At 41.0% G+C, this 14,267-nt stretch overlaps 1 protein-coding gene across 1 annotated transcript in view; it reads right to left on the reverse strand.

Annotated features, from left to right (window-relative positions):
- Positions 1-752: 752 nt before the first annotated feature.
- The window catches only part of LOC138674341 (beta-1,3-galactosyltransferase 2-like), a 27,960-nt gene continuing 14,445 nt past the window's right edge, over positions 753-14,267 (reverse strand). The window contains exon 2 of the mRNA XM_069762198.1: positions 753-2,579. Coding sequence (XP_069618299.1) covers positions 1,537-2,556 — 1,020 coding nt within the window. The 5' untranslated portion in view covers positions 2,557-2,579 and the 3' untranslated portion in view covers positions 753-1,536. The remainder of the gene's footprint in view (positions 2,580-14,267) is intronic.

The raw sequence follows: 14,267 nt of genomic DNA on the forward strand, positions 1-14,267 counted from the left end.
TCTCTGAGCACTAAAAAATGCTCGGAGGACACCCAAGCGTGCTCGGGAAATCTCGAGTAACGAGTATATTCGCTCTTCACTAGTTATCATTCATATTCTCTGATAAAAGGCAAAGAAAGCAAAAGTTAAGTTCTGCCGGGATATGTAAACTTTTAAGCACAACTGTATAAGCTGCAATATATATAACTAAAAGGGGTTTTCCACGTTCAGAAAATCTTGGTCCCAGAATACGTTTGTTATAAAAAATATTTAAAAAAACACCAACATGCTTTTACTCATTGCTTCAAGGTCCAGCTCTGTATCTCTTTTGCTATATTTGATATTGGATGAGGCGCTCACTGATGTCACATTGATAGCACGGCAGCCAATCACTGGGCTCAATTAGCTGGAATGCCCCGCTCAGAGCTACTGAGCTCACTGATTGGCTGAGGTGCTGATGTCACATCGACAGCCAATATCAGACCCCGAAGCACCAGCCGAGACTCACTGGAGGATCCGGGGATGGTGAGTAATGGACGGCTTGTTTTTTCATGACAAACTGTGACCTAGTACAAGACTTTTTACAAAGATCCAACCCCTTTAATAGGTTTTTCACTTTGAGCAATCTTTTTTTTTTTTGGAAGGTTGAGCTACTTGTAATTGAACTTCAACAATTATATGGTACAAAAAGATCTAAATAATCAAATGGGAGCCCTATTGAGTGATTCTCCTCCATCATCTCTATACAAAATATAGCATTTGAAAATGATTGTCTAAAATTGTGTCCATATAAATTTCTAGAATTTTTTTTTACATATTCCATTTTTCGGACTTCTTAAATCATGTCTGTAGTCATAGGTTCTACAAACTCTTCTTAACTTTACAGTAGCTATCCCCTCCTTAACACTGAAATTTCATACCTCAAATGTCTTTCCAAATTGTCCACAGCTTCTTCCTTGAATTATTGTGAACTGTGACAAATACCCTAAAAACACAAGGGTTATAAACAATTTTCTAGCCAATAAACATAACACTGGGGTTTCTAGTGGGTGCTTAATCCTACACTTATAGACAGCCAATGTGATAATTTACTACTCCTCGGGCTAACGGCATTGTACATACTTTCCTATCCACAAGCTTTGTGATCCGCCTTTCCTGAACAGTGCTTGGCTCCTACCCGATACTTTTAACACTGAGAGAAAGGAGGCGTTGATCAGAAAGACGCAATACAGTCAACCACAGTGTATTGTTAAACTATGTCAGAAGCAACAGAACAGCCAGCTAGGTGAAGCGCTTGCACAAGTTCTACAGTATCAAGATGGTAGAAATTTTAGAAATCAGCTTAATTTTGTACTTAGGAAGCAAGCATCAATAAAAATCAGTGCAAACAGTAGATATATAAAAAATCCCTTATAAATGCTGCATAACTAAAGGCATGTATTACATTATGTAATTTTCTGAAAAGTTTCTTCATCATCGGAGCATTTTTTGGAAATGTACAAATGCTTTTTCTTCTCCAGTCGATTTTAAGCTTCTATAAAAAATGTTCTTGTTTTCTCAGCACCTCTGAGATTTATTAGTCCGAAAGTCTGCCCAAACATTCTGTAGTTCTTTTCCATGATAATGGTGCACTGTAACAACTTTCCTAAATTTGCATTGGTCATAATCAAACCTGTATGTGTTAAAGGTACCTCGAGGGGGGGCAGTTGGAGGAATGTGGAGTTCAAACAAGCAAATTCCCATAAAAGCATCTTCCATAGGGATGACTCTAATTTCTTGGGCCACATCATAGATTTTTTTTGCCATATCAACCGAAAACACATATCCAGGACCGGAGCAATAGGGTGGGTAGGTATCATTTGGATAGATTTCCTTAGGAACATACCACTTATAAGCCTTGTCCCTAAAAGGTCCAGTGTTGGCAATTATTGCTCCGGTAAAATAATTTGTACGAACGGGTAAGTCTGGATGAAGAACCTTGTGGACCAAAAAATCTATATTAAGAAACATATCGTTGTCTATCTTCATGACATAGCTGACAGAAGGACAGAATTTGGTCACCCACTCAATACCCATTAAGGTTTTCAAGGTCAAATTGTAATAGGTGTCCATGAAGTCTTGTTGTACAATGTCCTCAAAGGTCACACTTTCCTCCTCTAACAAATTCTGGGTTCGGTCAGGAACAATCCGAGGAAGACCCACCAGAAAAATCCTGACCACCTCAACATCATAAATACTTACATTACCCCATGTTTCTCTTATTGTACGTCTAGATTCCAAGTCATGGGACTCTACAAGGACCATTAATACAAGGAAAGGCTTCCGATTGTTGCACTTGTCTGGCTGGTTAATGAGGAACTTGTATGGAAATGGATACGGAGGAGCCAGGGGGTGCTTGAATACTGGGTAAGTCAAATTATTCACAGGCTTTTTTGGTGGTTGCAGTTTAACATAATTTTGAATCCATATTTTGATAAGATCTGAACTTTTTTCATTGTACAAAAAGTAGCCATAAAAAAACGTAAGAATCAACAGAAGTAAGGTGGCAAATTTCATCAAATAAATCCGGCCATTCATGCTCCCCTTAAAAGTCAAGATTCCTGCAGAGAGAGCAAAGTTTGAAATAAAACATTAAGTTGTGAATGAAAAAAATATTAAGAAATCATAAGAAAAGCTTTACCTAATCCTGACTGATGACCTGGTTTGGAATAGTGGTATTGCAACCACTGGGGTAGCATAGTCAGAAATAGCCAAGGAGTCGGTACATAGGAACAGCAATGTAGTTTGAAGGAATAAGCAGGAATAGTAGTCAGGAAAGCCAGATGTCTTTACCAGGAGCGGCGATGTTGTTTGAAGGACTAATCAGCAATCGTAGTCAGGAAAGCCAGATGTTGTTACCAGGAGCAGCGATGTCGTTTGAAGGAATAATCAGCAATCGTAGTCAGGAAAGCCAGATGTCGTTACCAAGGGCGGCAATGTCATTTGAAGGAATAAGCAGCAATTGTAGTCAGGAAAGCCAGAGGTCGTTACCAGGAGCAGCGATGTAATTTGAAGGAATAAGCAGCAATCGTAGTCAGGAAAGCCAGAGGTCGATATCAGGAACAGCAGTGTCTTATGAAGAAGCAGCAGGTGGAAGGACTAGAGGCTGGTAGCTCAATAATCACGCAAGGAATGGAGAGGAAGGCCAGGTTTAAATAGGGTGTGCAATCAGGGTGAGTCAATCAGGAACCCAGCGTGGTGAGTGGAGACATCAGCAACAACACAGATACAAGAATTTGGAATAGCACAGAACTGTCCAGCGAGCTGAATAGCTCAAAGGGAAGAGCTGCCGTCTGGTGCACAGGAGCTGCTGGTTTCAAATCCTGACAGTGTATAGAACAAACATGCATAATCCTATGTCTCGGTAAAATGAACATTCCTATCTGACTGACATTTGTTGGAATAATGAACCAGCCTTGATCATCGTATGCTCTTATGGAACAAATGACCAAAAACTTTCAGCTTTTGACATGGTAGTTCCATTCAGATGCTTGTTCCTTTGATCCTCAACGTCCAAGTTTTGATAACGGTTTTGCAATGATTCATCAAGACTTAAAAAGGTCTATGTCTGGAAAAATTCAAGAAGTGTTTCAAAACATTTTTATTCATTATTTAAAATTACACTTTTCTATTACTTCATTTATTCCCTAATTAATTTCTGCAAAAGTATGAGATGGTGGCAATAACTTATTTGTTACAAAAGTCCTTGAGGTCTCTTAATCTCAAGGTAGAGGATCCTTTTGATACAGGGATAGGGTTATTGGCCTATCATGGCCCCAAGTTTGTTTGACTTGGGTCTCTTGTAGTTTGTCTGACTTTTGTTGGGGGAACTCTCCTCAAGCTGCTCAGTCATCCACGAGACTGATGTTTGGGCTCCTTTTGGATCTGACTGCAGTAATACTGCTCTTCCAATCTGACTCTTTTCCATAATAGCCCAATCTTTCACCTAGTACCCTCATAGGGATGAAGCTTCCCTCTCCTGACACACTTAATATTAGCTCATCAATGCTCAGGCCTTGTCTGAAGCCTAACTATGGCCTAACTTTCTTGGTCCACCATGGCCATCTTCTTCAGTGGTTTGGGCTTCACCAAGTAGATTGGTTCATCTCCTGTGATACTCTAATGTACCTGTGCAATTACAATTGCTGTTCTTCAGCTCTACTTTTCTGCAAAACCATTCTAAGATCGCCCTGGGACTTGTGCTTTTGCTTTTATGTTTTATGCATTTTCAGTCTCTCACTTGGTCGGCACATTCACTTAGACATCGCAAAACAAAACAGGTCTTACAGTCACAATGGGAGTATCAAGTGCCATAGTTCCTTATTCCAAGATGGAGATAATAACCTATTTACAAAGTACTTAAGATCCAGTAGTCTGAATAATAGGGACCTACTCATTATAAAGGTGGTATTATAGCCCTCTCCAGTCCCCAAGTGCCTTCAATTTGGATCTAATGCAGCTCGACTGAGAGACTTCTTTTTCGCTTTACAAGCGGCAACATCTCTTCTTTTACAATGCGGCATCTTCAGTTTTGAAGCAACAACACTGATCAAAAATCTTATAGGTACTGTTTTACTTTGTCAAGAGGTGTCTCACCTCCACATCTTAAGGCTCACCAAAACAACTGAAGTTGTCTGAGAAATCATTTATGTGTAAAACTAGATAACCTTAGGTTCTTCCCTATTTTATGTTTGGCCCGGTCAGTCACTGTGTTGGTGGCATAAATGTGCAGACCAGTCTACGGAGTATCTCTATGCTTCAGGAGCATGTGAGACATTCCAGACAGGTCATCATTTCTTATAGACGATCTTCATGCATGAGGCAGATTTGAGTTTATGAAACAAGATTAGCGAAGTTGCTAAGATGAATCCGTCTATTTGAACATTTTCCAGTTCAAGATAGAAAATTACGCAGTCATTTGGTCAAGGGACACATCGGGATCAAAGAAGCCTTGGAGAAAACATGTCACAGGGCCTTGTGCTATTTCTGAAATGGAAGTAAAATTGTGCTACAATGACAGTGCCATAAGCTATACTACCATACAGTGCTATATAGTACAATGACTCAGAAAAAAAACATACACGGCTGCAATAACGCACCCAATACCCGAACTATGGGCAGCAGAAATGAGTAGACTGGTTCCCTTTAACTATTTACTGTAAATAACAGTATTAATTTAGTTGATGTCTTCATGTGGTAGAGATCCTATAGTCTTATCCTGTATACACAGTTGAAGCAAAATGTAAATTCTGAGGATTCTATATTACAGAGCTGATAAGGATGAAAATACCTTCCTCAACAGCCGAAGGTTAATATGAGACAAATCATATTTAGTTTGTCTTTATGGGCAAAAAACTGCTGCTCCCATTAATTGTGAAAACAATATAATCCTCTGTCTGGAAAAATAAAATCTAAGATTATTAAAAAAAAACAAAAAACCTTTATTACCTTACTTTGCTGTTTTCACTGTATTTTTTAAGGATATCTAATTAATGTACTTATAGAAAGCATTAGAAGTATATATACTGGGAATATGCTGTGGCCTAATTGTTTTATTGACACCTTAAAGGGGTGATCCGATATGAAATGTCATCAGGTGGCGGTGATAGAAGCAGGGTGAGTGACACCAGGGCCAACTCACAGCTTCTTTCACTACAATCAAATGAATTGTCATCAGGAGACAGTGATAGAAGCTGTGTGATTGACGGCAATGCCACCCCTTGATTATGATACATTTCAGGGTGGTGATAGAAGCCGTGGGGCAACGTTGGTATCACTTACCCTGCTTCTATCACTGCCCAAGATGACATCTCATTTCACAGTAAGACGCTGTGGCAGGAAGTACAGAAGCACAGCGCCTTGTTTCCTCCTGATGAGTTTCCTTAAAAAGTTGATTCACAAGGGGAGATGGTAGTTGAGAAGATAGGATTCCCTCACAACTTTGAGGATCCATGCTACAGCTAAGCCGGTGACCAGGCCTTACAGTATTTAGCATCTCCACTGACAAATCAAGCTTTTTGAGGAAACGTTTATGGAAATTTTCTAGCCAGAGATTGAAACATGAAATCATGCTCTCCCTAGCATTTGAGGCTCATTTGTTTATGGAACCTCACGGGTATGGCTTCTGACACATTGGTGAAATGGTTCCTAGTCTTTATAATTTGGCACTGTGTATTTTATGTCTATAAGGCTTGGGCAAAGTGCACAAAAGCACTTTTTGAATTGGTGATAGTTTTATTGTGAGTTTTTTATATGCCCTTTATTAAGGTAGTTTTATAGTGGGTACAATTGTCCCTTTATACCTGTTTGCTAAGAAATCAATATTTTGGTTAGAAGAATATTTTGTTGATTTAAAAATGTATTGCTTTTCTGCCATGGAACTTATATGTCTCTACTGCTCTCAAAGGAACAAATTTATATATTGATTGGTATTGTTCTTGTTTTCATTTTTTTATTTTTTATTAGAGGCAATTGTCAAGTTATTGCAGATGTAGCCTAGCAGAATAAAGATGGCTTCAGAACGGATTTTCACAAGTAGTGATGAAGAAATAATTGCGTACACCCTACAGGAGAGAAAGAGAAAGAGAGACAGGACCCGGCTGACCATAAGAGCTTACACTCTACAGGAGAGAGAAAAGACGCTGTTGACCTCAAGACCTTACACTCTACCAAAGGTAGGACCCAACTGATCATAAGAGCTTACAATCTTTTGGAGAGAGAGGACCCTGTTGACCATAAGAGCTTACACTCTACAAGAGAGAGAAAGAGAGGGAGAGAGGACCCAACTGATCATAAAAGCTTACACTCTATTGATGAGATAGACAACCCTGTTGACCCTAAAAGTTTACACTCTACAGGAGATAGATGACCCTGCTTACCATGATAACTTACACTCTAAAGGAGAGAGAGGGGACCACACTAATCATAAGAGCGTACACTCTATAGAAGAGAGAGACGACCCTGTTGACCATGAGAGCTTACACTCTACAACAGAAAGAGAGAGAGGACCGAGCTGATCACAAGAGCTTACACTCTATAGGAGAGAGAGGACCCCGCTGACCATAAGAGCTTACACTCTTCAGGAGAGAGAGGACCCTGTTTACCATAAGAGCTTACACTCTATATAAGACAGAGGGGACCCCACTAATCATAAGAGCTTACACTCTACAAGAGAACGAAAGAGAGAGAGGACCGCGCTGATCATAAAGGTACCATCACACATAACGATATCGTTAACGATATCGTTGCTTTTTGTGACGTAGCAACGATATCGTTAAGGAAATCGTTCTGTGTGACAGCGACCAACGATCAGGCCCCTGCTGGGAGATCGTTGGTCGCTGAGGAAAGTCCAGAACTTTATTTAGTCGCTGGACTTCCCGCTGACATCGCTGGATCGGCGTGTGTGACGCCGATCCAGCGATGTCTTCACTGGTAACCAGGGTAAACATTGGGTTACTAAGCACAGGGCCGCGCTTAGTAACCCGATGTTTACCCTGCTTACCAGAGTAAACGTTAAAAAAACAAACAGTACATACTTACCTTCAGCTGTCTGTCCCTGGTGCTGTGCTTTTCTGCACTCCTCCTGCATGACGTCACCGCTCTGCTTTCCGGCTGACCGGCGCTGACAGTGCAGAGGAAAGCAGAGCGCCGGAGGACAGACAGCTGAAGGTAAGTATGTAGTGTTTGTTTTTTTAACGTTTACGCTGGTAACCAGGGTAAACATCGGGTTACTAAGCGCGGCCCTGCGCTTAGTAACCCGATGTTTACCCTGGTTACCGGGGACCTCGGGATCGTTGGTCACTGGAGAGCTGTCTGTGTGACAGCTCTCCAGCGACCAAACAGCGACGCTGCAGCGATCGACATCTTTGTCGGTATCGCTGCAGCGTCGCTGAGTGTGAAGGTACCTTAAGAGCTTACACTCTTTAGGAGAGAGAGGACCCTGTTGACCATAAGAGTTTACACTTTACAAAAGAGATAGAGACAACACCACTGGACATAATAGCTTACACTCCACGGGAGAAAGAGAGAGAGGCTTCTGTTGATTATAATAGCTTACACCCTATCTGAGAGTGACACTTATCCAATGACTCTGGAGATGGAAAATGGGTCTACCGTACAAACTGTGCTCCACTGGGAACCACTGATCTGTCATAGAGGCCCCATACTGACCACCACTGTGTAAGAAATGATAATCCATAGGATTTCATTTCTGCAGCCATTATTGGAAGGCCCGTGCAGCAAAGCAAAATTACATTAGCCCACTCTCTGATGTTTCAACAACGTGGGAAATGGTGCCGGGCAATTTTTTTTTTGTGAACCTCGAATCAATTCTCAATATACTAAAACTAGCGTGAAACCGCAAAATTCAAGAAATTCAACTTGAACTTTGTCCTTCTCGGATTGATGCAATCATCTCTAGTTGCAAATGTAATGCCTCAGGTGCACTTTCAAGTGATAAGGAATACCTTTCACTTTCCAAACAATCATGAGATGCTTCCGAGATGATTCCGATTTTGAAAAGCTTCTGATCATTAATTTCAATTGTGGTTTCCAAAATGCACGACACCCCAAGCAAACAACAGTCAGTTGATGAACACGTGATGAAATTCTAACATAGTAAAGCAAGATATAACCAAACCAATAAAGTGGTATTTCAACATGCTGTGCAGATGTGATTCAACGACCGGCTACCTGAATCAATTCAACTTGTACACAAAGAAGAAATCATGATGACACAAAATATGGACTTAGAGAAGCAGTGGTTTTTATTCTTAGTAAACTACTTGAGTATTTGTGCAACAAAGTCTTCACCATTTCTTAAATTGAAAAAATCAGGAAAAGGAAATTTGTCGGCGTAAAACTAAGTGCTGAAAGAAAACACCAGCCCCAAAAATTCAAAATACGACCATGGTATGAAACATGGAGAAAACACATGTTGTCAGCAAATGATGTAACCTGTGCCAAGTGGACGGACTGCAGGTCTGTGGGATGGTCTCTAATCTCCATACATTTGAAACTCCAAGTGTCTGAAATAGTTGTTGTCTACAACACAGCTTTGGGTGGTGTTCTTCACATGGCCCAGAAGAAGATTATCCATGAAGCTGACCAAAAGCCGAAGGTGAAGTACTAAGGTAACGGGAATTCGAGCTCACCAGTCTTGCAGTATATTCATCAAACATGGGCACATGACTTTGTCAAACAATGACGATAAAAGGATATCCAGCAGTCCAGCAATTTTATTTCAGAAATATAAGTATAGACAGATAGACGTAGTCGGCAAAACCAACTCATCTCGACCAGAGGGTCTTAGTCATGGTATCATGATGAAGACTTTCTGGTTGAAACGCGCTGGTTTTTATTATGCTCCTGAAATAAAATTGTAAGAGTTTAGCCCACTCAGTGTGCTGGATATACATCATCAAAGGTGGTTATTTTTCAGTTTACTGGACATAGCAGTGAACAAGGATCACTGTATTTCTATACAGATGAATTTGGAATTAAATCCAGAATAGAAGGAAATATCACCGATTCGGTACAGACAAATGATAGCAAGATCGCCAATTGGAAATTCTACAAGAGAAATCTTCCATCAAGAACTGTTCGAAGCAGCAACAAGAACTTGTCAGCCCACAACCTGAGCACAGGTTGGTGAAAGAGGCAAAGTGGAAGAGCTGCTCAGCGTGCACTGAAAATAGGACCGACAATACGCCCGAAGTATGTGGACTTTAATTATGCTACAGAACATCATGCAGCTGCTTTGTGAAGGACCGTTCATAAAGAAGTTTATAGGCATAAAAAATGGACCATTATGCTTATCACAACATGACTTCTGATGTCCAATAATAAATTTATGATGTTTGATTACTATTCGGATTATTAAAATACTAATAAAACCCATACCTTGTCTTCTTTACAATTCTGACCATGGGGCCATATTTGTTCCTCTCTTAATCTAACATGTCACTGGAAGAGAGGACTAAGAGACAATTGTGATATAGTAGCAAGGACAGCAGATCCATGAGGATACATAATACATAACTTTAGGATTAGAGATTTGCAGAACCCTGGACCAGTGGCCAGGTCACTACTCCATGACCACTCAATAGGGGACTTGCGAATCGCAGCTTACTTGCTGTCCTCCATGGTGCAGAAATATCTACAGGTATCTATGACATAGTGGGAATAATCGAGACTTGGTTAGATGAAAGCTAAGGCAGATAGATGAAGCTGCAACAGATAATGAGGTCCTTGTTATGGTGGACTTTAACCCCTTTACCCCCAAGGGTGGTTTGCACGTTATGGACCGGGTCAATTTTTACAATTCTGACCACTGTCCCTTTATGAGGTTATAACTCTGGAACGCTTCAACGGATCCCGGTGATTCTGACATTGTTTTCTCGTGACATATTGTACTTCATGATAGTGGTAAAATTTCTTTGATATTACCTGCGTTTATTTGTGAAAAAAACGGAAATTTGGCGAAAATTTTGAAAATTTCGCAATTTTCCAACTTTGAATTTTTATGCAATTAAATCACAGAGATATGTCACACAAAATACTTAATAAGTAACATTTCCCACATGTCTACTTTACATCAGCACAATTTTGGAACTAAAAATTTTTTTTTGTTAGGGAGTTATAAGGGTTAAAAGTTGACCAGCAATTTCTCATTTTTACAACACCATTTTATTTTAGGGACCACATCTCATTTGAAGTCATTTTGAGGGGTCTATATGATAGAAAATACCCAAGTGTGACACCATTCTAAAAACTGCACCCCTCAAGGTTCTCAAAACCACATTCAAGAAGTTTATTAACCCTTCAGGTGCTTCACAGGAATTTTTGGAATGTTTAAATAAAAATTAACATTTAACTTTTTTTCACAAAAAATTTACTTCAGCTCCAATTTGTTTTATTTTGCCAAGGGTAACAGGAGAAAATGGACCCCAAAAGTTGTTGTACAATTTGTCCTGAGTACGCTGATACCCCATATGTAGGGGTTAACCACAGTTTGTGCGCATGGCAGAGCTCGGAAGGGAAGGAGCGCCATTTGACTTTTCAATGCAAAGTTGACTGGAATTGAGATGGGACGCCATGTTGCGTTTGGAGAGCCACTGATGTGCCTAAACATTGAAACCCCCCACAAGTGACACCATTTTGGAAAGTAGACCCCCTAAGGAACTTATCTAGAGGTGTGGTGAGCACTTTGACCCACCAAGTGCTTCACAGAAGTTAATAATGCAGAACCGTAAAAATAAAAAATCATTTTTTTTCACAAACATTATCTTTTCGCCCCAAATTTTTTATTTTCCCAATGGTAAGAGAAGAAATTGGACCACAAAAGTTGTGGCACAATTTGTCCTGAGTACTCTGATACCCCATATGTGGGGGTAAACCATTGTTTGGGCGCATGGGAGAGCTCGGAAGGGAAGGAGCGCCGTTTGACCTTTCAATGCAAAATTGACAGGAATTGAGATGAGACGCCATGTTGCGTTTGGAGAGCCACTGATGTGCCTAAACATTGAAACCCCCCACAAGTGACACCATTTTGGAAAGTAGACCCCCTAAGGAACTTATCTAGAGGTGTGGTGAGCACTTTGACCCACGAAGTGCTTCACAGAAGTTTATAATGCAGAACCGTAAAAATAAAAAATCTTTTTTTTTTCACAAAAATTATCTTTTCGCCCCCAATTTTTTATTTTCCCAATGGTAAGAGAAGAAATTGGACCACAAAAGTTGTGGCACAATTTGTCCTGAGTACTCTGATACCCCATATGTGGGGGTAAACCATTGTTTGGGCGCATGGGAGAGCTCGGAAGGGAAGGAGCGCCGTTTGACCTTTCAATGCAAAATTGACAGGAATTGAGATGAGACGCCATGTTGCGTTTGGAGAGCCACTGATGTGCCTAAACATTGAAACCCCCCACAAGTGACACCATTTTGGAAAGTAGACCCCCTAAGGAACTTATCTAGAGGTGTGGTGAGCACTTTGACCCACCAAGTGCTTCACAGAAGTTTATAATGCAGAACCGTAAAAATAAAAAATCATTTTTTTTTCACAAAAATTATCTTTTCGCCCCCAATTTTTTATTTTCCCAATGGTAAGAGAAGAAATTGGACCACAAAAGTTGTGGCACAATTTGTCCTGAGTACTCTGATACCCCATATGTGGGGGTAAACCATTGTTTGGGCGCATGGGAGAGCTCGGAAGGGAAGGAGCGCCGTTTGACCTTTCAATGCAAAATTGACAGGAATTGAGATTGGACGCCATGTTGCATTTGGAGAGCCACTGATGTACCTAAACATTGAAACCCCCCACAAGTGACACCATTTTGAAAAGTAGACCCCCTAAGGAACTTATCTAGATGTGTGGTGAGCACTTTGACCCAATAAGAGCTTCACAGAAGTTTATAATGCAGAGCCGTAAAAATAAAACAAAATTTTTTTCCCACAAAAATAATTTTTTAGCCCCCAGTTTTGTATTTTCCTGAGGGTAACAGGAGAAATTGGACCCCAAAAGTTGTTGTGCAATTTGTCCTGAGTGCGCTGATACCCTATATGTGGGGGAGAACCAGCGTTTGGGCGCATGGGAGGGCTCGGAAGGGAAGGAGAGCCATTTGGAATACAGACTTAGATGGAATGGTCTGCAGGCGTCACATTGTGTTTGCAGAGCCCCTAATGTACCTAAACAGTAGAAACCCCCCACAAGTGACCCCATATTGGAAACTAGACCCCCCAAGGAACTTATTTAGATGTGTTGTGAGAACTTTGAGCCCCCAAGTATTTCACTACAGTTTATAACGCAGAGCCGTGAAAATAAAATAAAAAATTTCCCCTCAAAATTATTTTTTAGCCCCCAGTTTTGTATTTTCTCGAGGGTAAAAGGAGAAATTGGACCCCAAAAGTTGTTGTCCAATTTGTCCTGAGTGCGTTGATACCCCATATGTGGGGTGAACCAGCGTTTGGGCGCATGGGAGGGCTCGGAAGCGAAGGAGTGCCATTTGGAATGCAGACTTAAATGGAATGGTCTGCAGGCGTCACATTGCGTTTGCAGAGCCCCTAATGTACCTAAACAGTAGAAACCCCCACAAGTGACCCCATGTTGGAAACTAGACCCCCCCACGAACTTATCTAGATGTGTTGTGAGAACTTTGAGCCCCCAAGTGTTTCACTACAGTTTATAACGCAGAGCCGTGAAAATAAAAAATCTCTTTTTTTCCCACAAAAATTATTTTTTAGCCCCCAGTTTTGTATTTTCCCAAGGGTAACAGGAGAAATTGGACCCCAAAAGTTGTTGTCCAATTTGTCCTGAGTACGCTGATACCCCATATGTTGGGGTAAACTCCTGTTTGGGCACACGGGAGAGCTCGGAAGGGAAGGAGCACTGTTTTACTTTTTCAATGCAGAATTGGATGGAATTGAGATCGGTCGCCATGTCGCGTTTGGAGATCCCCCTGATGTGCCTAAATAGTGGAAACCCCCCAATTATAACTGAAACCCTAATCCAAACACACCCCTAACCCTAATCCCAACGGTAACCCTAACCACACCTCTAACCCAGACACACCCCTAATCCTAATCCCAATCGCAAATGTAATCCAAACCCTAACCCTAACTTTAGCCCCAACCCTAACTGTAGCCTTAACCCTAACCCTAGCCCTTACCCTAGCCCTAACCCTAACCCTAACCCTAGCCCTAACCCTAACCCTAATCCTAGTCCCAACCCTAACCCTAGCCCTAACCCTAACCCTAGCCCTAACCCTAGCCCTAACTCTAGCCCTAACCCTAGCCCTAACCCTAGCCCTAATCCTAGCCCTAACCCTAGCCCTAGCCCTAACCCTAGCCCTAGCCCTAGCCCTAACCCTAACCCTAGCCCTAACCCTAGCCCTAACCCTAGCCCTAGCCCTAACCCTAACCCTAGCCCTAGCCCTAACCCTAACCCTAGCCCTAACCCTAATGGGAAAATGGAAATAAATACATTTTTTTCATTTACTTTTATAGCGGGTTTTTTAGCGGATTTTTATGATTGGCAGCCGTCACACACTGAAAGACGCTTTTTATTGCAAAAAATATTTTTTGCGTTACCACATTTTGAGAGCTATAATTTTTCCATATTTGAGTCCACAGAGTCATGTGAGGTCTTGTTTTTTGCGGGACGAGTTGACGTTTTTATTGGTAACATTTTCGGGCACGTGACATTTTTTGATCGCTTTTTATTCCGATTTTTGTGAGGCAGAATGACCAAAAAC

Source organism: Ranitomeya imitator, chromosome 4 (genome assembly GCF_032444005.1).
Source record: "Ranitomeya imitator isolate aRanImi1 chromosome 4, aRanImi1.pri, whole genome shotgun sequence".
Taxonomy (NCBI): domain Eukaryota; kingdom Metazoa; phylum Chordata; class Amphibia; order Anura; family Dendrobatidae; genus Ranitomeya; species Ranitomeya imitator.